This window comes from Bufo bufo, chromosome 1, assembly GCF_905171765.1.
Source record: "Bufo bufo chromosome 1, aBufBuf1.1, whole genome shotgun sequence".
Taxonomy (NCBI): Eukaryota; Metazoa; Chordata; class Amphibia; order Anura; family Bufonidae; genus Bufo; species Bufo bufo.
Window position 1 is genome coordinate 631,953,818 of NC_053389.1, and position 26,563 is coordinate 631,980,380.

Sequence of the window (26,563 nt, forward strand, 5' to 3'; positions counted from 1 at the left end):
TCCTTCATGTCTGGTGATCCTCCATAAATCAGGGAAGACACACGGAAACAAAAACGGATCACGGAACAACGGAACCCCGTTTTGCGGACCGTGAAAAAATACTGTCTTGTGCATGAGGCCTCAGGATGCCCTCACATGTGGGGTAAAATTCTACCAGAAAATCCACAGGTGCCGATTTTTACAAAGTTGTGGATTTTTTTTGGTGTGAATTATGGTTCGGATTTTGTTGCATATTTCCTGAATAAGAATATCTCCATTCAATTCAATGGGAAATTGATTCTGTACTGGAGAATGCTGAATAAAATCCACAACAATCCACAACATTCCACTGCAGAATCAATTTCCCATTGAACTGAATGGCGAGATTCTCATACAGGACACCAATAAATCTGAAACTTTGTCAAAATTTGCACCTGCGGATTTCCGGGCAAAATTTTCCGCCACATGCGAGAGCACCCTAAATATTGTGGATGGGTATTTAGAAATGGGCAAAAAAGTAATGAAAAGTGAACTGGATGCATAGAATTTTAACGTTTACATACCTTTTAGAAGGGCTGTGAGGATAGCCATTTCAATATCTTGTTGGCCTTCTGATCCCATTCGGAAAACAGTAATCTGTATGTAGATAAAAAGAACACGTCCAATAATGAATGTTAGTTTCAAATACTAACACCACAAAATGTAGGTCTACTCACAATTTATGTAACAGTAATTACTAGAGATGAGCGAAGTTCTTCAAAATTCGATTTAGCTACTTTGACGAATAAAAAAAAAGAAATTCGCTTCATAACGAATTACTTTGTCACAAAGCGCATTTTTTTGTAAGTAGCGGGTGCAATGACAGGGAAAAGAAATTGCGCTGCCTCCATCATTTAACCACTCAGATGCCACGTTAATCATTGATCGCGGCATCTGAGATCAATATTAAAATATTTTAGGGGTTGCTCATAAAAAAATAAAATTTAATTGTACTTACCGCATCCATTTGAGCATGAAGCGGCTGCCACGGCCATCTTGCTTGAAGATCCAGCGCGAAATCGCACGCAGCGCGTGATAACGTCATCACGTCAGCCGGTGTGGTGACGTCATACGTCACCGTGCATAAGATTTTGCACGGGATCTACAAACAAGATGGCTGTGGCGGCCTCTTTGAACTCAAATAGATGAGGTAAGTATGACTTTTTTTTTATTTTTATCGCCATTTCAAGGAAAATCAATTCGTTACCACAAAGCACGAGGAAATTTGGCTTTGCGGCAAATCGAATTTTTCCTGAAATTCAGATCGAAGTCCACTTAGTTAACTTCGATTCGTTGATCACACTAGTAATTACGAAAACATATGGAAGATGAAATCATCCATTTTGTATCTACTGTATATGACTGTTTCCTCTTCCCTGTTATAAACGTGATTTTTTTATGTATCAATTGAATATCTCATTACAATGGATTCTGAAATTCTAATTTTACAATTTGTTATTTTTTCCCCTAAAATGAGAAAAATTGGCTTCTACCTCACGGGGGGTTTATTTGCCTTCCTCTGGATCAACGTGCAGGATAAATATGCCTGTTTGGCTGATATTAGGGATGAAAGCCCAGGGCCAGCAACACTGCAGCAGGGTGTTTCTCCTAGCAACCAGGAGGATGACAACTGCAGGAAGGATGGGAAAAGGATTGCAGCAAAGCTCAGACAGATGCTGGTGGTAGGGGACTCTATTATTAGGAGAACAGACAGGGTCATCTGTCGCCGAGACCGTGAATGCCAAACAGTGTGTTGTCTTCCGGGTGCTCGGGTTCAGCATATTGTGGGTCGGATTGACAGATTGCTGGGTGGGGCTGGGGAAGACCCGGCGGTCATGGTACACATTGGCACCAATGACAAAGTCAGGGGGAGATGGAAGGTCCTTAAAAATGATTTTAGGGAACTAGGAGAGAAGCTCAAGTCCAGGACCTCCAAAGTAGTGTTTTCAGAAATACTACCAGTGCCACGAGCATCACCAGAGAGACAACGAGAGCTTAGGGAGTTAAATAAGTGGCTCAGAAGCTGGTGCAGGAAGGAAGGGTTTGGGTTCATGGAGAACTGGGCTGACTTCTCTGTCGGTTACAGGCTCTACAGTAGGCACCTTAATGGGGAGGCTGCAACTGCCCTGGGGGAAAAAATGGTTAGATGGCTGGAGGAGCTTTTAAACTAAGATCTGGGGAGGGTGGGGGTGGTCATACTAATAAGGGGGTAGATAGTGTAAATCGAGAGTGGGATATAGGAGGGGACAGTGGGGATTTAGTGGGGGCTGGGGTTAGTGAGGAAAGTAGGGAGAAGACTGGGCAGAACTATACACCGATGAAAAATAGAACTGCTGGTAACAAGAACCTGTTACATACAAACATCAACCAAGGTAATCCAAAAATCCCAGATATTCACTTTATAGGTAATAGTAATTTAAAATGTATTTTCACAAATGCCAGAAGTCTAGCTAGCAAAATGGGGAAGCTGGAGGCTATGGTACTAGAAGAACACACAGATGTAGTTGGTGTGGCTGAGACATGGTTGGATTCTTAGCACGACTGGGCTGTAAATATTGAGGGTTTTACACTATTTAGGAAAGACACGGTCAAATGAAAAGGTGGTGGCGTGTGCCTGTATGTGAGGAGTGATCTGAAGACAAGTGTGAAAGAGGCAATTGTGGGTGAGGATGGTGAGGATGTGGAAACCGGATGGGTGGAAGTTCAAAGGGATATAAACACTGGAAAAAAAAAATACTTGGTGTAATCTATAGTCCCCAAAACATCACAGAGGAGATAGAAACGCAACTGTAAAACCAATTAGAGCGGGCTGCACAGGCTGGTACAGTGGTCATAATGGGAGATTTTAACTTCCCAGACATTGACTGGGGTCATGATTCTGCCTCAACTGCAAAGGGGAGAAAATTCCTCAACTTGCTGCAGGACCACTTTATGTGCCAGTTTGTAGAAGCTCCCATTAGGGGCAATGCTCTGTTGGATCTGGAATTTTATATGATGCAGAGCTTGTTAGTAATGGTACTGTTCGAGAAACACTAGGTAATAGTGACCACAATATAATTATTTCCCCCCTAAACTATAAGAAGCAAATTCTGTCAGGCAGAGCAAAGACACTGAATTTTAAAAAGGCTAATTTCCCTGGGTTGAGGGCAGCATTTCAGGGCACAGACTGGGAGCAGCTACTGTCACATAATGATACTGAGGATAAATGGGAGAGCTTTAAATCCACATTGAGTAATTGCACTAAAAAAATAATTCCTTTAGGTAACAAGTATAGACGGTAGGGATGAGCGAATAGACTTCGGATGAAACATCCGAAGTCGATTCGCATAAAACTTAGGTCCAATACTGTACGGAGCGCTCCGTACAGTATTAGAATGTATTGGCTCAGATGAGCCAAAGTTATTACTTCGCGAAGTCTCGCGTGACTTTGTGTAATAACTTCATAGATTAATTTTTACTGTAAAAAAAAACATTCCCTGAACTCAGGTTCGGTTCCAAGTGGTACGTTGAATCCAAAACCAAGTTCGGAAAATGTTTTTTTACAGTAAAAATCAATCTATTAAGTCATTACGCGAAGTCACATGAGACTTCGCAAAGTAATAACTTTGGCTCATCTGAGCCAATACATTCTAATACTGTACGGAGCGCTCGCTTCGTACAGTATTGGACCAAAGTTTTATGCAAATCGTCTTCAGATGTTTCATCCGAAGTCGATTCGCTCATCCTTAATAAACGGCTAAAATTAAACCCCCCATGGCTTACAGCTACTGTAAAAAGGGCAATAAAAGACAAAAAAAGGGCATTTAAAAAATACAAATCTGAGGGGTCAGCTGTAGGGTTTGGAGATTATAAAATCTGTAAAAAGGAGATAAAATGAGCAAAAATACAAAACGAACAGCAGGTGGCAAAAGAGAGCTAAACAAATCCCAATTTTTTTTTTAAAGGGAACCTGTCACCAGTTTTATGGTGTCCTAAGGGCAAAATAAATAAGTGACTGATTCGCTTAGAAAAATGCTGGGTCACTTTCTTTAATTGACCCAGTCAATTTGCCAACATCTTGTATTGAAAAGCTCCAGCTCACAATGATAAGTCCTGACTCTCCCCGCCCACCTGCTGCTGAATGACAGTTTTTTTCCATATGAATCAGCAGCAGGTGGGTAGGGGAGTGGCTATAGCTCTGAATTAAATATACGCTGGACTCAATGACATCACGCCGGACTCAAATCAGCTCATTAGCATGCGGCATGCGACATCTTTGTGTGTATATTATGAGGTAACCATCTGTCACACCAGTAAGTGAATACATCTAAGGCACTTTTTAGTAGTTAATGATTGTATATAATTAGTTAGATTATAATCAAATATCCACATGACAGGTTCCCTTTAAGGGGTTAAATATGTATCGCCTAACCCCTTTCAGCCCTATTTCACCTTAAGGACTTGGCCATTTTTTGCAAATCTGACCAGTGTCACTTTAAGTGGTGATAACTTTAAAACGCTTTGACTTATCCAGGCCATTCTGAGATTGTTTTTTCGACACATATTGTACTTCATGACACTGGTAAAATGAAGACAGTTTTTTTTTTTACACCATGTCCCATTTGAAGCCCCACTGAGGCACCCCTAGAGTAGAAACTCCATAAAAGTGACCCCATCTAAGAAACTACACCCCTCAAGGTATTCAAAACAGATTTTACAAACGTCGTTAACCCCTTAGGTGTTTCACAAGAGTTATTGGCAAATGGAGATGAAATTTCAGAATTTAAATTTTTGGGCATATTTTCCATTTTAATCCATTTTTTCCAGTAACAAAGCAAGGGTTAACAGCCAAAAAAACTCAATATTTATGGCCCTGATTCTGTCGTTTACAGAAACACCCTATATGTGGTCGTAAACTGGGTACGGGCACACGGCAGGGCGCAGAAGGAAAGGAATGCCATACGGTTTTTGGAAGGCAGATTTTGCTGGACTGTTTTTTTTTTTACACCATGTCCCATTTGAAGCCCCCCTGATGCACCCCTAGAGTAGAAACTCCAAAAAAGTGACCCCATTTTAGAAACTACGGGATAGGGTGGAAGTTTTGTTGGTACTAGTTTAGGGTACATATGATTTTTGGTTGCTCTATATTACACTTTTTGTGAGGCAAGGTAACAAGAAATAGCTGTTTTGGCACCGTTTTTATTTTTTGTTATTTACAACATTCATCTGACAGGTTAGATCATGTGATATTTTTATAGACCAAGTTGTCACGGATGCGGCGATACCTAATATGTATACTTTTTTTATTTGTGTAAGTTTTACACAATGATTTCTTTTTTGAAACAAAAAAAATCATGTTTTAGTGTTTCCATAGTCTGAGAGCCATAATTTTTTCAGTTTTTGGGCGATTACCTTGAGTAGGATTTGATTTTTGCGAGATGAGATGATGGTTTTATTGGCACTATTTTGGGGTGTGTGTGACTTTTTGATCGCTTGCTATTACACTTTTTTTGATGTAAGGTGACAAAAAATAGCTTTTTTTACACCGTTTTTAGTTTTAGTTATTTACGGTATTCACCTGAGGGTTTAGGTCATGTGATATTTTTATAGAGCAAGTTATTGCGGACGCTGCGATATCTAATATGTATACTTTTTTTTATTTATGTACGTTTTACACAATGATTTCATTTTTGAAGCAAAAAAAATCATGTTTTATTGTTTCCATAGTCTGAGAGACATAATTTTTTAAGTTTTTGGGCGATTACCTTGGGTAGGGTATGTTTTTTGCGGGATGAGATGACTATTTTATTGGCACTATTTTGGGGTGTGTGTGACTTTTTGATCGCTTGCTATTACACTTTTTGTGATGTAAGGTGACAAAAAATGGTTTATTTAGCACAGTTTAATTTTTGTTTTTTTACGATGTTCATCTGAGGGGTTAGGTCATGTGATATTTTTATAGAGCTGGTCGATACGGACGCGGCGATACCTAATATGTATACTTTTTTTTATTTATGTAAGTTTTACACAATAACAGCTTTTTTAAAACAAAAAAAATGATGTTTTAGTATCTCCATATTCTGAGCCATAGTTTTTTTTATTTTTTGGGAGATTGTTTTTACCAAATTTTTTAACTTTATTTGGGGAAAATTACGTTTTTGTTTATTTTTACTTGAAACTTAAATTTTTTTGGGGGGAAAACTTTTTTTTTTTCACTCTATTTTTTCACTTTATTTTTTGTCCCACTTTGGGACTTGAACTTTTGTGGGTCTAATCCCTTTAAAATGCATTCCAATACTTCTGTATTGGAATGCATTGGCTGTATGAGTAATACACTGTGTATTACTCATACAGCTTCCTGCCTGTGAGATCCAGGGGGCTGGATCTCACAGGCTCGTCACCGGAAGGCAGCGCGATGCCTTCCTTAGGCATCGCGCTGCCTTCCATGCCATCGGGTTCCGCCTACAGCCGCATGGGGACCCGATGGCACCGCCCGCCGCCGCAACCGCAAGTAAAAGCCGCAAACCTCAGGTCTGAATTGACCTGCAGTTTGTGGCGATTGCCGACACGGGGGGGTCACGGGACCCCCCTGCGCATTTAGCCAAGGTGCCTGCTCAATGATTTGAGCAGGCACCTTGTTCCGATCACCGCCTGCCGGGCGGCGGTGATCGGAAATACACATGACGTACCGGTACGTCATGTGTCCTTAAGTACCAGGACAACATGCCGTACCGGTACGTCATGTGTCCTGAAGAGGTTAAGAACGTTACAATAGAATTTTATTTATTGGCAGGATTTTTTTCAACATTCACAAACTGCTTTGGCAGTAGATTGCCATGTAAGGGGAGTATCAACTCAGACTATACTTCAAACACCTTCCCACTTACAGTACAGACCAAAAGTTTGGACACACCTTCTCATTCAAAGAGTTTTCTTTATTTTCATGACTATGAAAATTGCAGATTCACACTGAAGGCATCAAAACTATGAATTAACACATTTGAAATTTTATACATAACAAACAAGTGTGAAACAACTGAAAATATGTAATATTCTAGATTCTTCAAAGTAGCCACCTTTTGCTTTGATTACTGCTTTGCACACTCTTGGCATTCTCTTGATGAGCTTCAAGAGGTAGTCCCCTGAAATGGTTTTCACTTCACAGGTGTGCCCTGTCAGGTTTAATAAGTGGGATTTCTTGCCTTATAAATGGGGTTGGGACCATCAGTGGCGTTGAGGAGAAGTCAGATGGATACACAGCTGATAGTCCTACTGAATAGACTGTTAGAATTTGTATTATGGCAAGAAAAAAGCAGCTAAGTAAAGAAAAACGAGTGGCCATCATTACTTTAAGAAATTAAGGTCAGTCAGTCAGCCGAAAAATTGGGAAAACTTTGAAAGTAAGGGCTATTTGACCATGAAGGAGAGTGATGGGGTGCTGCACCAGATGACCTGGCCTCCACAGTCACCGGACCTGAACCCAATCGAGATGGTTTGGGGTGAGCTGGACCGCAGAGTGAAGGCAAAAGGGCCAACAAGTGCTAAGCATCTCTGGGAACTCCTTCAAGACTGTTGGAAGACCATTTCAGGGGACTACCTCTTGAAGCTCATCAAGAGAATGCCAAGAGTGTGCAAAGCAGTAATCAAAGCAAAAGGTGGCTACTTTGAAGAACCTAGAATATGACATATTTTCAGTTGTTTCACACTTGTTTGTTATGTACAGTATATAATTCCACATGTGTTAATTCATAGTTTTGATGCCTTCATAGTCATGAAAATAAATAAAACTCTTTGAATGAGAAGGTGTGTCCAAACTTTTGGTCTGTACTGTATATAAAATATAACTTTTATTAATTCTTTTCAAACAAATTAGCTCAGATCAAGCATTAGGCAAAATGTCGGGGCGACAAGTTGTAGGCGGAGGGGATAATACTCAGCAAGGAGTTTTTGAATGTCAATAACTTTTCAGATTTTATGAGTCCAATGAACATATCTTCAGCAGATTGCTGTGTAACCCATTTGCTATGTCTACTACTTAGTATACTAATATACACATATTCTGATAATGACTACAATCACAATAATAATAATAAACTGCACAAACATCTTCAGCTTCAAAATATCACAGAAACCTCTCTTATTTATTCTAGAGAAGGACACTAGACAACAATGTGCTACTTGTATGGACTCTGCATGGATGTACAGATGGTTGGAAACCCTGGTAGCACCAGCAGTACATTGGAGTGAAGGTTTTAGTTTTGAGAAACGTGGGGAATGTTTGAATTGTGTGCAATGTCATACAATAGCTTGTAGGGGGTGTATGTGATGAGGATGCCTAATTAATCTGATGTCTATAGAAGACTCAAGGTGGTGGTTATTCTATAGCTTTGTGAATGGAAGCAATATGCTGCCACACTATTTATGAGGAGGTCCTATTTGAGTAAACACTTATGGAACTATATTCATACTGACTGGACTACCACTCTTCCGCCCATGTACAAGAGGATCGTCCTTCAGACAGCTGCTTAGCATATGTGATCGACCGCGCTGGACACATTAGGTGGACATTCTGAGATAGAGTCAAAAGAATACCTGGGGGCACTATAACAAGTATGTAACACCATCACAAGTGGCAACAGCAATATCTAGACACAGGATCATTTTTTTAAGAAGCTATTCCAATTGTATAATTGGTATTTTTTTCTAAAAACAGTGCCACGCTTGTCTAAAGGTTGTGTGTGGTACTCCCATTCACATTTATGGAGCTCTGATGAAATACCACACACAATTTATGGACAGGTGTAGCACCGTTTTTGATTAAAAAAAAAGCACCCATGTTTTTTTAATCCTGGGCAACCCTTTTAAAAGCTCAGTCTGCACTCTCATGAACAATGGTACTGAGTAGTGTTGAGCGCAAATATAGACACTTCGAGAATTTGCGAATATTTAGAATATAGTACTATATATTCGTAATGACGAATATTCGTTGTTTTTTAACACAGTACACATCAGGTGATCATCCCTACCTTCTTCTTGCTTGTGGGCCAATGAGAAGGCTGCAATGTCTTTGTCTGAGCTTAGCAACATCCCTAGCAACCAATAGGAAAGTTGCCTACCCCTTACTATATAAGAACCTCCCCAGCAGCTGTTTTCCTAAAGTTTATTGCAGTTATGAAAAAGACAGCAGTGTCATTGCCATGTGAACAGTAATATTGCTAGGTTACTGGTCACATGGTGATGATGTCATCTAAGGTCCTAGATCACAGCTGAGCTCTCACAGTACGCTGGCTGGACTCAGTGCCGGCAGGCATGCCATAACAGCACCTCCTGTGTAGCTGACAGCCTGACACCCGGGGCAGTGGCTAGCAGGGCTCAAGAGGCAGCTGCCTTGGGCCCCCCAGGAGCAACTGGGCCTGGGGCAGCTGCCCCTTTTGCCCCTTGGTAAAGACGGCCCTGGCTGTGCTCTGTGCGTTGTTGTATTACATTAGACAGTAAACTTCTATATATATAATTCAGATAGTTAGGGGGAGATAGTCAGTGTAGGTTAGATTGATCTATAGTGTAGCTGATAGGTTCTGCTGTCCATACATACATGCTACAGACATAGTGCTGTGATGTCACAAGTTGCATGTATTGCGAAAAAGTTGGTGCATTATTAATTGCCAATTTGCGCATTCGCAAATATATTGGAGCACTCTCTCTGCATATAAAGCTATTGTAATGTTCTGCCGTGCCAACCATTTTCTCCAGTCTCAGGAAACTTCTAGCAGCTTGAAAAATGTAGCATAAGTGACCCACGCCTGTATTTTGCGCAAATTACACGAATAATACATTGCCGATTTTCGCAATCAAGAATATAATCTCGAATTCGCAAATATATGACAAATATTATACAAAATATTTGCGAAATATCGCGAATTCAAATATTTCCCCTGCCGCTCATCACTAGTACTGAGTCTCTATGGCTTCTTTAGACCTCTGTGCACTGCCATATAATAGACTCTGTTGGATTCCATGACTTCAGACATATTCTGTACAGATGCTACCTCCAGCAGAACATGATACATTTTTATGTTTAATTCATATGGATTTCCACATTAAAAAAACGCTGCATAAAATTATAGACAAATGGTGGAATAATGAAGGGCTCATGCATCTCTACAGAAGCCCTGTTATGGCAATGTGCACAAACACTATGGCTATGTCCATACCAGGCAGATTTGTTGCAATTTCTGCAACTAATCTGCTTTGTGTGAACAACCCTTATATTATTATTGCTAAAAGTGACATTTCCCTTTAAGAAAATTATGAAAATTGCTAAACTGTGATTATTGGTTTATTAAAGGGAGTCTGTCAGGAAATCTGAAGGGCCAACTCAGTTGAATGTAATGATAGTTTTCTTCTTTCTGGAGAAAAAATTATTTTAATCCATATGCAAATGAGACGTTAAGTGCAGCAAGGGCAGGTACAACCCACTGTGTCAGCCCCTCCCCTTTCCATTTTGATAGGGCTAGGTGAGATGACTATTTAGGAAACTGGTCCTGTCAATCAAGCAGAGGGAGGGGCTAGTAGAGGAAGCCAGAGGAATGAGGTGCGTACAGTGACTTGTGATTGCTCTTGATTCACTTACCTGCTCATCGACATATGGATTAAAATAAAGCAATGGATTGAGAAGTGAAAGGTATCAGTGCATACATCTCTACAAGGCATTGAGCCTGGCTTAACAGTACATTTTCTAATGATCGATTCCCTTTAATAAAAAAAAAAAACATTCATCATTTCTTTAAAGGAACATATTCTGTGTCAGGTCCAATTCACATCTCATCTTAATTATCTCAGATTCTTATTTTATTTGAAAATATCAGCCCAGTCACACTCACAAAGGGACTATGGGGCACATTTATTAAGACGCCGGTCTTATTAAAGGCCCATATCTGGCTGAGGATCCACAGAAGTTATACAGAGGCGCCGGCCTCTCCATAACTTCAGCGCATTCAGCGCCAGTTCTAAATGTAAGACCGCTTCCGCGCTATCTTACATTTATACTGTTTTCAAAGCCTAAATCATGAATGAGACGGGCCTGCCGGCCCATCCCCTTACCTGCCCAGCCCGCAATTTTAGACCTGGCGTGAGCAGCGCGAAGTCGCAGATAGCAGCGCAGCTAACCGTTGCACCACCATCTGCGTCTGAAATGACCCCCTATGTACTTGTCCCAACAACAAGCATGCATGGTAATATACTTGACGTTGACAGAATTCATGATGTGTTATGAGACATATTGTGCTGGATGTGGGCAGGGCAGCAGTCCTGTGCCAGCTGACAGTCTCAGTCTATGAATCGATTCACTCGGCCATATTTTTGGTCCCCATGCGATCTGCATTTTTTGTGGGTTGGATGCCGACCCATTCATTTCAGTGGGGCCGGCAACGATGCGGACAGCACATTATGTGTTGTCCGCATCCGCATGTCCATTCTGCATCTCCGCAAAAAAGATAAGCATGTCCTATTCTTGTCTGTTTTGAGAATGTTGTATCTGTGTTTTGCAGATCTGCAAAAACGGATAAGGTTGTGTAAATGCACCCTTATCATGATAATATAACCCTCTTTTGGCAGTTTGATATGTACTCTGAAAGTGATCATTACTGCTCGTGTAGTCCACTATCATGTAGGATGTATTTATACTGTGATTTTTTACTATTATGCTCACATATCTGTATGGCCGCTTTCAGACAATCGAGTTCCACACTCCAGACTTGCAGCGTGAGTATGCAGCAGCTCCTGTCCTGAACTTTCAGCACTGATGGGGTCGCATAGCATTATATTGCTTTATGATGCTATGTAACCCTTATAGTTCTGGAATGTATTGGATAACACTGACAGCATTATGTCAGTGTCATACAATACATTCCAGACTTCTAAGGCCTCTTTCACGCGAACGTATTGGTTCCGTTCCATGCATTGGGGACTGCAATTTGCGGTCCCCAATGCACAGGCAAAGAGTGGCGGCCGGCACGGATCCAGACCCATTCAACTTGAATCGGTCCATGATCCATCCGTTCAGCAAAAAGATAGAACAAGTTCTATTTTTTTTTTGGAACAAAAGCATGGATCAGAACCCCACAGAAGCACTCCGTAGTACTTCCGTGGGGTTCCGTTCCGTGCTTCCGTTTGGCACCGCACCTCCGGATTTGCAGACCCATTCAAGTAAATGGGTCCGCATCCGTGACGGCCGGTGCCCCGTGTATTGCGGAACCGCCGTATGCGGCCCGCGATACGCCCACGGGAGCACTAGGGCCGTGCGAAAGAGGCCTAAGGGTTATATAGCATCATAAATTAATATAATGCTATGCGACCCCATCAGTGCTGGAAGTTGAGGACGGGACCTGTGTTATACTCACGCTGCAAGTGCGGAGCATGGAACTCGCTTGTCTGAAAGGGGCCTAAAGGTTGCTTTTTTGCAGGGCTGATTGTACTTGTCTGTGGTGCCGCATCCGCATGTCCATTCCGCATCTCCGCAAAAAAGATAGACCCCATCAGTGCTGGAAGTTCAGGACTGGACCTGTGTTATACTCAGGCTGGATTCACTGGAGCCAAGTGGAGGTGGCAAAGAACATTATATGTATAAGGGCTTGTTCACATCTGCATTGAAATCTCTGTCGCAGATTCCATCAAAAAAACTTTTTTGTCCAATAAGAAAATGGGTTCCCGTACAGGAACTGAACAGACTCCATTGTAATCAATGGAGTCAGTTTAGCTCCGTTCATCTCAGTTATGTGCTGAATCTGAACAATTTTTGTTGTTCTGCTCCTCCAAAGGAAATAACTAGGGGTGATGTGAACGCACCCTAAAAGTTTTTGCTAAATTTCTAGCATTCAGAAATTCATCATGGAAAGATTTGATCTGATATTGTACAACGCTAGGCAAGCTCTTTCAGTGGTCAAGGTAAGGCATCGGTGTGTGACAGCGTTTGTGTCCACTGCCCTTTATCCACCGATCCACTGTTTTTGTTCCCTACTCCATGCTCCATGGTGTTGATTTAGTTATGTCTTGGTATCTGGTATCATTTGATGCCAGCAGTTGCAGTAGAAGACTGTGAACTACAGCAGAGCTCCAGTCTTGATCTCATGGGGACATGTAGCAGTGCCCACGAGATCATCATGATGGCTATATCTGTCAGGCTGCCCACAGACCATCGTCCGTGGCAGAGGGATCTACATGTGATACATGTGGTACAACAGTCAGGGACCTAGGCACAGCCCCTTCAGGTCACGAGCAGCCTCATTAATATTCAGTTCAGTGTAGTGAATATTAATGAAGCAGTGTGGCACTTGGGCTCATATGGTTTGGAGGAGGGACCCTCTCTCAGCACATATATTTTTTACTAAACAAATTTCCAGATCTTTGTTTATTTAAACCAAAGACCTTCTTACAGCAGGCAGAGTATTTTACGATCACACTACAGGCCTACCACATTGGAAAGATAGGATTTTCTGTAGTTTATTAATAAAATAAAGCACCATTTTTAATTACACTGTTTACTGATCACTATGAATAATGTGTTCACTATACTGTACGGGTTATTATGATTACAAAAACACATTTATTTATGGTTTTCACTTCATTATTTTATTTAGTAATATTAACTTTCCAGAAAAATGTAACATTTACCAAGATAAAAAAGCTAGAAAATAAAAGTGCCATTTTAGTACCACAACTTTTAATAAATTATTTCACAGGAAATTCCTGGGAATCGAACCTGTATAGTGGGCAGCAGCTTCATCCCTTACTGTATAGAAGATCCCTGGGACTAATATCCAAATCCGGCGGTAACACTGATTGTGGACATTCGAACAAGCAAAAACCCGGAAGCACGTGTTTTTGGGTGTGCTCCGGCTCCCCTAATCCTTGCAATTCAAATCACCCCCCCTTTCCCCAAATTATAATAAAAATATGTACACAATAAAAAAAATACACATCATGGGCATCGCCAAGTGAAAAAACACCCGTACTATTAAAATATGAAAATATTTATTCCATACGGCAAATGGTGAAAGTAAAAATGGGCGATTCAAAATTTTTTGGTCACTTCACCTCCCACCAAAAAATAAAAAAAAAGTTATCAAAAAGTCATACACACCCCAAAATGGTATCAATAAGTTATAGGGGTCAGAATATGGCAAGGAAAATAAAAAATTAAATGTTTTCAAGGTTTTTATTTTTGTTCAGTATTAAAACACAAGAAAAGTATGTGGTATTGCCGTAATCGTACTGACCTGGAGAATGAAAGTAACAGGTCAGTTTTGCCGTATAGGGAAGGCTGTAAAAACAGAACCCATAAAACTGTTGTGGAATAGTTTTTTTTCCAATTTCACCCCATTTTTAATTTTTTTTTACAGCTCCCCACTACATCATATGCAATACTATTGGAATTAGAAAGTGCAATTTGTCCTGCAATAAACAAGCCCTCATATGGGTATAATAAAAAAAGTTATTGCCCCAGAAATTCAGGCAGTGAAAAACAAAAACGCAAAAACAAAAAACCCTTATGGGGGGTCTGGGGGTAATACTGTTTTTAGGCAAGAACATCCCATCTAAACATCACATCAATTCTGTAAAGTAGCGGTAATCTTGCTGTCTGGAGTTCAATTCCCAATAGATACCTGTGAAATAATTTCTTTACTAAAAACTATGGTAGGAAGATGGAACTCTTATTTTACAGCTTTTCTTTTATGATATAACTTACCATACATTTTTCTGCAAAGTTAATGTTACAAAAAATTAGAGAAAAACCATCATTATGAATGCGTTTTTGTAACATACCTACTATTAAATATCACAAAACATTATGTGTTATCCCTGTAATCAAAATAATCCATACAATACAGGGAACACAGTATTTATGATCAGCGAATAACGTAAATAAAAATGATACAAATTTTTTGCCCTCATTTAACCCATAATAAAATGTATAGAAATTAAAATCGTACTGATGTGTATTGCAAAATGACCTGCTACAAAAAAACTAAAGTTATGGCTGTTATTAGAGATGAGGATAAGTTCGATTTGCCTAGAAGCCGAATATCCTCGTGCTTCGTTGCAACGAATCGATTTAACCTGAAATAGTATAAAAAACAAAAAAATTCAAACTTACCTGCTCCATTTGCTTGCGACGGGCCGCCAGTCTCCATCTTGCTTGAAGATCTCGGTCAAAATCCCGTGCGGCGCGAGATTACAGTATCACGCCGGTTGGCGTGATGATGTAATACGTCACCACGCCAGTTTGCATGATGACGTAATCTCGCGCCGCACAGGATTTCGGCCGAGATCTTCAAGCAAGATGGCGGCACCCGGCCCGTTGCAAGCAAATGGAGGCGGTAAGTTTGATTAAATTTTATTTGTTGTTAATTTTACACTCAGATGCCGCGATCATGTATGAGGGGTACATACATGAGGGGTACAATGACGGGGGTGGCGCTATCGCAGCTCCCTGTCATTGCACCCGCTAAGTACAAAAAAATGCGCTTAGTGGCAAAGTAATTAATCACGAAGCAATTTTTTTTGTGAAATTTGCCGAATCGGCCGAATTGAACTTTTCAACATTTTTCTCGTCTCTAGCTGTTATGGCAATGAATGTGAGAGGCGTCCAGGTGTGTGTGTGTGGGTTCACATGGTTTGCCAGTATGAGGCCCTGAAATTCTTCATGACGGCCCTGCGAAGTGGCGTACATAGAGAAGTAAGGGCCCCATAGCAAGGATCAAACCAGGCCCCTACACAGGACAGAAGAGTTTCTGCCTAAACCCTTTTCAATGACCCTTGGGCCATTTTTCCACTGCTTAATTTGTTGTTCCTTTGGAGGGTAGAGTCCTGATCAAGTTTCCACCTCCAGTAGAAGAGGAGATGATCCCAACTAAGGCTGGGCCGTCTTTTGCCCTGGGCCCCATAGCAGTCGCATGGTCTGCCACTATGGTAGATACGTCCCTGGCCCTGTGTAAAGGCACCTCGTGGTGCCGAATTTAGCACCTGCTCTTCACTGATATATCCATTGTGGATCAGTAAGGCGTTAAAGAGGTTGTCTCATGATTAAAGGTGGGCATACACATTAGTAAAATGTTGATTAAAAAGGAATTCAACCAAAATGCTAATTCATTGGGTGAAATTCAATACATAAACTATTGTTGAATGATAACATACCATCATTGCCTGAAATTATATGATTTGCCAGCAATAGATTTAAATGGCCAAGATGTATGCTTACCATTGTAATGTAATGTCATGTCATGTATAATCCACCCTTCTAGTCTATTTGATAGACTCAGCTGACCATCATATGACTGCAACAAACTGATTCAAATCTAAAGAATGATAGGCATTTTTACTATAAAACAGCATACTGTTGCCTCTTTGTATGATTCCTTCTGTATGACTGATTTGGTAAATCCACACTTGTTTGCAAATTAGACACGGCCCCATGACCAGCTAAACATTGATGGTACACAGGGAAGAGGAATGGTCCCATTGTATGGTGCATGAATAATGACACAGTGACTACTCACACTCAAGACAGACGGGACATAAAAATCTTTATTGGTGGAAGACACAAGAGTATGAGATTTTATCCATACCCAAAAATGTTATATAACATTAAAAATCATAAGAAATAAAAAAAAATATATATAAAATAGTTCAGTAATAGTTGCCATGCAGGCTACACTTCTATAATAAGGGAGGAATATTTTTCTCAAGAGTTAGCTCCACATGGTAAAAATGTAATCCGGTTCCACAGTAAAACCTTTTCCCCAAAAACTTTTGAGGGCATTTAATATTTGTCCCTCATATGGTGGCATTTGACTGAAGCTTGGGTATTTAGTATAATCCTTTTTATTTATGCAAAGGATGATAACTACTCTACAGGAGCAGTCAGGGTCACCAACTGTCCGTAAATTCCTGGACAGTCCGTAAAAATAGGAGACTTTTTCCAGTGTCCATGAAAGACATTTCTGTGTCTGTGATTGAGCCTGGAATATCTTGTATAGCTTATTGTGATTGTAATTATCATTTTTAGAATTTACAGTGAATGCTGTCAATATAAGTGTTGTGGCCTTGAGGATACCATTGCTTATAATCTTCAGGATGTATGCAATGTATGTAGCCCTTCTCTAAAAGGAAGAAAACTACCTCATATCAGCTAATTCAGAGACTCATCCAAAAGAAAGAGACACCCTTTTATTTATTTTATTTTTTGTAGGAGCTTTTAATGGTATGAGATAGTTCTCCTCCAGAAGAAAGAAAACTAAGTTGTCATTTTTTCCCCAAGCATATCTCCATATAGAGCTGGATCTCTTCAATGAGAACGAGTATCCTTAAATCTGTAGGATGTATTATAGCTTTACCATTTGTCTGTAAAAATTAGTAGCTATCCGTAATTTTTTTTATAAATTGGGGGGGGGGAAACACTCATAGTCTGCAAGAAGTCATAAAATGGCTCAGCACTAGAGTCTATAGTGGTCTTACCAGTTCTTTTTTCTTCATACATTCCATTAGGACGATGAAGAGCTGGTGAGCCTGATTCCGACTGTAGTTAAATGTTTTCTGAACGGTAACAAGAAGCTGATCACGAAGAGATTCACTGATTATCCTAAAAAAAAACAACAGCAAAAATACAAAAATAAAAAAAGCACGTTTTGTTACTTATTTAGTGAGCATTCATACTCATAAGGCATCAATGAGATGCTGCTGCTGGTGTAGCCTCAAAATCATAGCTATATTCACTGCTCTCCAAATAAACAGACCTATATTTATCTTGAAGGAATGTGAACATGAACCTACTCCACAATCTGCATGTGCTGACGTGATGGCTCTCTCACACCCCTATGTGTTATATGTCTCACAAGAAATGACCTATGTGTTACTCACTTGGTTTGTTCATTTTTGTTGTTGCAAGATACTCAATAAAAAGAGAATTGCTAAAACAAAGTAACTAACTACAAAATGGCAGCAAATATAGCAGCAATTTTTTGTACTGGTCAAAAAAATCTGCTGTAATTTACTAATCTAAAAAATTGTCATTTCTACCTCTACAGTGCTGGTAAATTGGACATGTCATGGTACCTGCCAACGTGCATCCTTATGGAATAAACTGAAGCCATTGCAGTGCAGTGTATCTGTTTAGATTATATCAGAAGACCTAAAACCTCAATGAATTTTTTGTAACTTTTTATATATAAGATTGTAAGATGTGTAAGGGAGGACAGATCAAGTTCTCCAGAGTGAGAAATGTTATTTGTAACCGCTCTGCACTATGGCCAAGAGATAAAGATCCTGAACACGGGACTCTCCTCTATTAAATGTCATCCCATTCACTCATATGGGGCTGTCACGTAGAAGTGAATGGAACGTGGGACAGAAACATGCATGGCCACTCCATTCAGAATGGGGATTCAGGAACCCTCTCATTCTTGGGATTGTGGGGGATCCCTGTGGAGAAGCGCTCATTTTTGTGGGATAACCCCTTTAACTCAGAATTCCTTAATAGAGTACATGAAAAGTAGGCAACACTTTCGTGATGCAATGATCTCATAAACCTGGTTGTATTCTCTATAATTTCAATTTATAATTTGCCCATGCTAAACTGTCAGCAGTAGGTTGGGGTTGGGAAGAACAATACAAACATACCTTTCGTAGAGCTTTTATCATCAGTAATACTGAGAATATGAACTTTTATTCTAACAAATTCTGCTCGCTCAAGTGCCCAGAACAGGGCTTTACAGTGAAGTGTTCTCTGCTATCTGCATTGAGCTGCTTCCCAGTCCCTCCCCTCTGGTTGGATGCTACATCTGTCACTCAAAGAAGAGGGGAGGGGCTGTAAAGCAGCTCAATGCAGAGACCATTTAACATTCAGCCCTGGGAAACCCTGGGCACTTGCAAGAATAGAATCTAGCTGAAAAGAAGTTCATATTAACACTACATCTGATAAAAGTTCTACAAAGAGTATGTTTGCACTGTTGTGACTAGCCCCTGTCTAGTGCTGTCAGCAGTTCAGCATAGTCAAAAACTGCTGACAGACTCCCTTTAAGTAAATACTGGAGATGAGGAAAATTTCACTACATGGAAAAGGAAATTTTTGGATCATAGAAGTACTCTACATACTGTATAACAGAAAGTCCTACCCTGCTTCCTCTGAGTATTTGTGGGCAAAAGATAGTATGTCAGAGGCTCGCCCACTTCCATCGCAAACAACTACAGGGATAGGTGGTTCTTCACGCAGGCATTCAAGGACAATGGAAATAACATTAGGACCTCCTTCCACAATGAGTGCTACCACGGGTACACCTTGTCCTAGCCCTAAAACATAAAAAATACACTCAGCTATTGATTAAAATTGGATGCCAATAAAAATGGGACATAATGCATGATTTCATGCACTACATAATGAAATCTATACATGTATAGTGGTCACATTGGTGCAGGAGATGACAGCTGAGCATCCCTTTGCTGTCCCTGCCTCCTGTTTATTCCCAGGCATAGGATGACAAAGGGAAACCCATGTGTCACATTATCAATCATACCCTAGAAATTCAATGTTAATAGGACATAATATTTACATATGGAAAACCATACATACTAAAATGCTGAATTGTTATAATTTGTAAACAAATCTTGATCACATGAAAAACATAAAGGGGTTGTCACAGAGTCAAGCAGGTCTCTTAAATTCCTGGACAACCCACCTTAAGATAGAAAGGAAGTTGTTATCCCTTGCCATAAACAAGAACACATTGAAGAGTAACCTAGAATTCTTAGAAGTGAATTCGCTTCTCCCTGTCACATATTATGAAATCACTGTATTTCTTCACTCTCATATGCACACCTATATCTTAACTATGTATTCCCATGCTTTACACAAAGAAATAGAGGTACTTGAGGTACTTAAAGTGTAACTGTAATTTCTAAATATTTTTAATATAGTGTATGGACAAGGCTGTTAAACATTTTTGTAAAATTATTTATTAGGGAAAGGTGTTTCTTTGTACTATAAAACAAGTTGTAAAGAATCTTCTTGGCAAAGCTTTACCTTAACCCTTGTGAAGAAGAGTCTGTCTTCCGTCTTCAGTTCTACTGTGTGCAACAAATCAGATAGGTAGGGTGATGGACAGTGATAGGGCACATATACATAGTCAGGGACTGGGGTAGTGACAAGAGGCAGACTGTAATCCTATGTAAAATAAATTACACTCATGTGTCCCCAGCACTCAGTAGAGCGCTGAAGACTGAAGACAGACTTTCCTTAGAAATGCTAAGAAGACTCTTACACCCTGTTTTCTAGTACAAACAAAATCCATCCCTGTTCCTACACTATATTAAAATACACTATATTATATAAACTTAAATGAGTCACACTTTATGTACATATGTGACTCACAATGGAGGAGTTTTCATGCATGTTATGACAGTTCACTGATTGCTGGTGGTGGAAAGGGATGCTTAGGAAAAGATCTTTACTGCCAGGAAAAGATGTAGTTGTGGAAATACACAATGGAGGAAGAATGATAAATATCTACACGATCACACTTACTAGTGTTGATTTTCTGAAGTGATATGTGCTTTTCTAGCTGGCGTCTTAATTTGACTTCAGCTCCATATTTTCCAAGTGTTCCATTATCCGCTAATATGAAGTGTGTATGAGTATTATTCAATACAGATAGTTTACTCAGAGGATTAGACATGGTTTGATAAGGTTTTGATACCTGTTAGAATGAATAGAATGAAATAAATAATTGACATATTAGTATTTTACAATTATTATTATTATTATTATTAGTTTAATATAATTAATAGAATATTTTTAGTTTTGGTTTACATTCAAGTTTTGGTTTAAAATAAATACAATCAAGAAAAACCTAGAGTTGCAAATTGCGCTATTATTCTACCACAATCATATTTCTTACATCTTTTCCTATAAGATCCTCCTTGTTTTCCACAATACCCCAAGGTGCAATTCCTATGGCACATATTCTTCCTCTGGACTTGGAAGAGTGATCTTTCAAGGCATCGCCCACATGACGTATTACACCTGCAATAAGTAACGGTAACTTGCAGCATTGACAGCACTGCATTAGTGTACAAAGATTATCATACTTTCATTCAATACCAGAATTTTTTCCTCACAGATATTCATAATGTTATAGTTTAAACTAATGATAATTGATCAATCTGCCTATTAATTATTCAGGTTAAGGTTGGTATTTGCCCAATGATAATATTTTCAAATTTTTACATAGTTAATACAGTTAACAAAAGACATAAGTTCATAAAATTTAACCAAGGAATAGGTGAAGATGTAAATAATGTTATTTACTTTTAAGAATTCATCTAATTAATGTCCACTGTTCCTGCTGTGACCATGACCTGAAGTAGACTATTCCACAGATTCACAGTTCTCACAGTAAAGGAGCTTTGACGCTTCTGGAGACTGAACTTTTTCTTCTCCAGTCGGAGGCAGTGCCCCCTTGTTTTTTGAAGGCATTTTACATGGAATAGCTTTTCACCATATTTTTTGTATGGCCCATTTATATATTTGTATAGGTTAATCATGTCCCCTCTTGGACGCCTTGACTAAATACATTTAATTATTTTAATCTTTTTTCATAACTAAGACCCTCCATGCCCCTTATCAATTTAGTCGCTCTCCTTTGTACTTTTTCCAGTTCCAGAGCATCCTTTCTATAAAGTGAACTGCATATTCCAGATGAAGCAGCCTTAAAGCTTTGTAAAACAGGATCTGCTTTTTGTATAGAAACAGCGTCACTCTCGTCTATAGGTTGTGCCTGGTATTGCAATTCAGTCCTATTCACTTGACTATGACGGAGCTGAATCCATGGACCAGAGTGGTGCTGATTCTGGGAAAGAAAATCCAAGTCCTTTTCATATAGTACATTTTATACCACGTTTACTGTTGCAACCATTTTACATTTTGATCAGGCACCATTGAGATCTGCCATATATCAACTCTTAATTTGCCTCTGCGAGCACCAACAAACAGTAAGATGATCACATATCCATATCTAGGGTGTCTGCACCTCTTCCACTGGCAGTTAAACTGTCTGTAATGAGCAGCACTTGTTAATATTGTAAGTTAATTGGTGATCATTTACTTCATTCTCATGTTGCAGTTATCGTGTGATTGTTTATGTGACTGTTCATGTGATTGTTTATTTCCCACCCCCTTATACAGGTAACAATATTCTCTATAGAACTACCCCTGTTTACAGGATGAGGCATGCTGCTAAAAAAGCCATTTTTATGTCCGTATAAAAGATCAGATCAACGACAAACAAGCGTTTTATCATCTGTAGTTCAATGGCTGGGACTGTTTACACAGAGCAATGATCAGGAATTAATGTTTGTAAGGACGATTGTTAGAGTGATCATCTCCATGTGTAAAAGTCTTGGACTGTATCATACTATAAGAACCCAACCCAAACTAGCAGTCATTTATCAAAGTTCTTACCTGTACTGACGCCCCCAGTGAATATCCAGGCCCCAGTGGTCATGGCAGCTTTGATTAACCCTTTCCCAAAGACTTGCTTTAGTTTAGGCTGCATTTCAAAGTTCTGGAGTCCACCATGCACAGAGATTAGAAGCTTAGGGAGTTCTAGCTGCCATTCTTTTACCATGAGGTGAAGTAGAGAATCGGGCTTTGTATCGTAAGATACCCGGATATACTATAAGAAGACAATCACCATAGTAAAGGCAAGATTAGGATAAGATATAATCCATTTTGTGGTTCTCACTATAAGATACAGTAAGGATATTCTGATTTTAGAAAGAAACAAAGAAACATTCCCTGCTCTTCAGAGATAGCTCCACTAGTCTACATCTGCTGGTTGATAATGTATACACTTCTGTAGCATTCTCTCGTGGTCACTTATACAGTAATTTCTTTATGATCAGTGGCACGCCCAGTCCTAGTAATCTACTCTGCATGGCATGTTGTTTTCTCTCCTGACATGTGTTTTAGTAATTATTTGCATACCCCTTAAAATAACAGCTCACGAGTATCTTTTCAAATATGGCATGATATGTCATTTCTTTTACAGTTTTATGAATCAATTACTACCAGGTTCAGCTGGGTGTTACCAGTTGGGGACGGGGGTGTCTGACACTATCCACTCAGTACCTCCAGTGTTAGGCTGCGTAACTGGTAGCACCCAGAAGGACCTTTATTGCAGACTGCTGGCAATTCATTCATAAACTAGTATTAATAATAGAGGAATGGCACAACTTAGCGTTTCATGAAAAAAGGCTCCAGAATTGACATGCAATGCAGTATCTAAAACAGACATGTCAGGAAAGGTTACAGGTCCTCTTTAAAGGGAAGTCGCACCCAATTTAGAAGTCTCTAAATGTTGTTGTTTTTTTAGATCAGAATGTAAAGTGTTATTGCTATTTGTGCAATTCCCATGCACTATATACTATGTCTCCACATTTTAATTTAATTCCCATACTTGGGCAGCACGGTGGCTCAGATAGGGAACTTAGATTGTGAGCCCCATTGGGGGACAGTTGGATGATAATGTCTGTAAAGCGCTGCGGAATATAGCAGCGCCATATAAGTACGTAAAATAAATAAATACTTAAAAGTATTTATCAGTGTAGGATACTAAATATGCTGGTCACAGCCTTGTATTACCTAAACATCTTCAGTACTGGTTAGCGTCAGAATTCATCCATCCTATTTACTGTGACAAGGCTTAGGTTTTACATGAATGCACCTATTGTGTGAGACTCAGGGGGATTAAGAATTGTGACCCCTCTCACCCCCACCACCCCCCCAAGCAAGAAACTGTGCCCTGAGCCATAATCTCTGCAGCCTCTCCATTGGTAAGGTGAGAGTGCCAAACAATACTGACTTTACAAGAACAAAACTACAAGACCATGCAGAAGTCAGAAAGAACAGAACCTGCAGGAGACCATATACTAATCAGCATGATAAGGAAATCTTAGGTTAGATAATGCCTTTTAATATACTGACTTCTATAAAACACATTGATTGCTATTAGCAGCTCCTTCACTTTTCTCTTGAACTAGTTTTGATAACTCTCAGGCCACTTCCACACGGTCACTATTTGGTTAGTATTTTTAAGCCAAAACCATTTTCCATGATACTTTTTCTCCATTGTTTCCACACCTGGGTTTGACTTACAAATACTGATGCAAAATACAAAGTTTGAAGCCTTGGTGACAGATTACATCAGATCAGATCAAATTCACACCTTACCATATTCTTCACATATAAATGACAGAAACCTTAATGGAATATGAAATGCAGCATGTGCAACTGACATAACACCCTAGGGGGGGGTCACCTGGCCAACCCATTCAGCATGCGCAGTAGAAACTTACCTAGTCTGTTGTCCCCCTATCCAATGTGCGTCTAGGACAATACATCTGTGCATGTGCAGTTTTAGATTTGTTCTATGCGTCCTACTGTGCTGATATAGCATCCTGGATGCACAATGGACGGGGAGACAATGGTACGTTTCTGACACACATGGTTTTTGGATTTGGAGCATGCAAAATAGAGACAGAGGAACAGGGGTGCACATACAGTCATGGAGGGGTTGATCAGTTAATCCCCTTCCTAAGGGCTTGATTTCACTTGGATGTTCTGCAAGACATGTCCAGGGGAAGATTGATTGTTTGTGTACGGGCAGTTAGTAGAGAACAGTGAATTAAAGTTAGGAAGCATACTACTATTTACACTGCTACAATGTATGCCTAATGCACTATATTTATAGGTAAGCGGCCAACCCCTTTAAGATCCCTTGTACACCACTGCTCCCTAGGGTCTGGGGAATTGTCAGCTGGGCAGTTGTGTTTGAGATAATGAGCCTTTATTAAACGTAAGCATCACTCATACATATAAATTGGTAAACTCTAGGAAATTTATCAAAAGTAGCCTCAGTTGCTCATAGCAACCAATCAGATTCCACCTTTCATTTTCCAATGGAGTTATGAAAAATGAATCTCATTGGTTGCTATAGGCAACTGAGACAGTTTTCCTCTACTACAGTTTTGATAAATTCTTACCAATTCATATGTATTTTTCTCTTTTTCTTTCTCAATTTTAAAAACTACCATTTGTCCATACTTACCATGGCCTTATTTGAATGTCCGCCTCCCTGGAACTCCAGTATTCCGAATGCATCTGTGGGATTCAGTTGGGTGTGTTTACCTATAGACCATTTTTCAGGCACAGCTTCCAGTTTGTTGTCTTCTCCAGTCTTGTTGGCTATTGCATTCTGAGGAGGTGGGACATGCTGCGTAATGAGCTGACCACAGCAACATCTGAAAGCAGTGCACCAACAGTTTATGACAGATCCATCACATGTAGACATTTTATATAATACCATGAATTTCCATAGTCCATAAATGTAAACCAGCTCACCTTACAATCCACAGCTCTGTGCACGGAACGAGCCAAGCCGATCGCTCTTGTAGAATTTAAGAAGAAAAGATGGTTCCAGCGCTTGTAATAACTCAGTTGCCTTTATTTATTTTTTGTAGCATGTAACTCACATGGACACAAACCTTCACCCCAGTATGGTTGACGCGTTTCGAACACAGGTGTGTTCTTAGTCGTAACACACCTGTGTTCGAAACACGTCAACCATGCTGGGGTGAAGGTTTGTGTCCATGTGAGTTACATGCTACAAGAAATAAATAAAGGCAACTGAGTTATTACAAGTGCTGGAACCATCTTTTCTTCTTACTTGAATTTCCATGTCTTCAAGTATGATAGGAATATCTTTAACAATGAGATCTGAGTTTCAACTCCTAGTGATTACATCCAGATAAAATACATGAATTCACAAAAGAATTGCATACATGGACAAACCCTAATATAGTGTTCTAATAGGTATTTCTCTTTATGGGGACTCCTGATGTGGCCCTACAAATGAGCCAATAAACCACAGACTGCAGTGTCACTCATTATATGACATGAAGTTAATGGACGGGTAGATGACTGAATAAATCAAATGATTGAAAATATAAAAGTATAAATATAATTATCAATTGGCATGCACATTTATATTAGATACAGTGGGATAACGCGGCACGCACCTGTTGCTGTCTTTGCTGTTGGCAACTATGTAGATGCATTCTCTTTTGAAAAATGTCTTTTCTATCCAAGCCTTTTGACCCTGTGAGAAAAAGAAACAGACATTTTACGCTACGTGAGAAGAACTTGTGTCCCCTTTCTTGGGTAATATATATGTCATAGTGCCGAGAAATTTTTAATTCATTCCTCTATAAGGCTACTTTCACACTCACGTTTGGTGCGGATCCGTCATGGATCTGCACAAACGCATCCATTCAGAACGGATCCGTTTGTATTATCTTTAACATAGCCAAGACGGATCCTTCTTGAACTCCAATGAAAGTCAATGGAGGACGAATCCGTTTTCTATTGTGTCATAGAAAACGGATCTGTCCCCCGGCTCAGTTTCATCAGATGGACACCAAAACACTGCAAGCAGCCTCCAAAGCAGAATGAGCGGATCCT

General features: G+C 39.7%; 1 protein-coding gene across 1 annotated transcript in view; it reads right to left on the reverse strand.

Moving 5' to 3' along the window:
- TRPM1 (transient receptor potential cation channel subfamily M member 1) overlaps positions 1–26,200 on the reverse strand; it is a 131,882-nt gene extending 105,682 nt beyond the window's left edge. The window contains exons 1-8 of the mRNA XM_040413840.1: positions 26,122–26,200; positions 25,152–25,344; positions 22,505–22,718; positions 20,943–21,067; positions 20,570–20,741; positions 19,164–19,338; positions 17,509–17,632; positions 543–615 (exon numbers count right to left, since the gene is read on the reverse strand). Coding sequence (XP_040269774.1) covers positions 543–615; positions 17,509–17,632; positions 19,164–19,338; positions 20,570–20,741; positions 20,943–21,067; positions 22,505–22,718; positions 25,152–25,154 — 886 coding nt within the window. The 5' untranslated portion in view covers positions 25,155–25,344; positions 26,122–26,200. The remainder of the gene's footprint in view (positions 1–542; positions 616–17,508; positions 17,633–19,163; positions 19,339–20,569; positions 20,742–20,942; positions 21,068–22,504; positions 22,719–25,151; positions 25,345–26,121) is intronic.
- Positions 26,201–26,563: the final 363 nt, after the last annotated feature.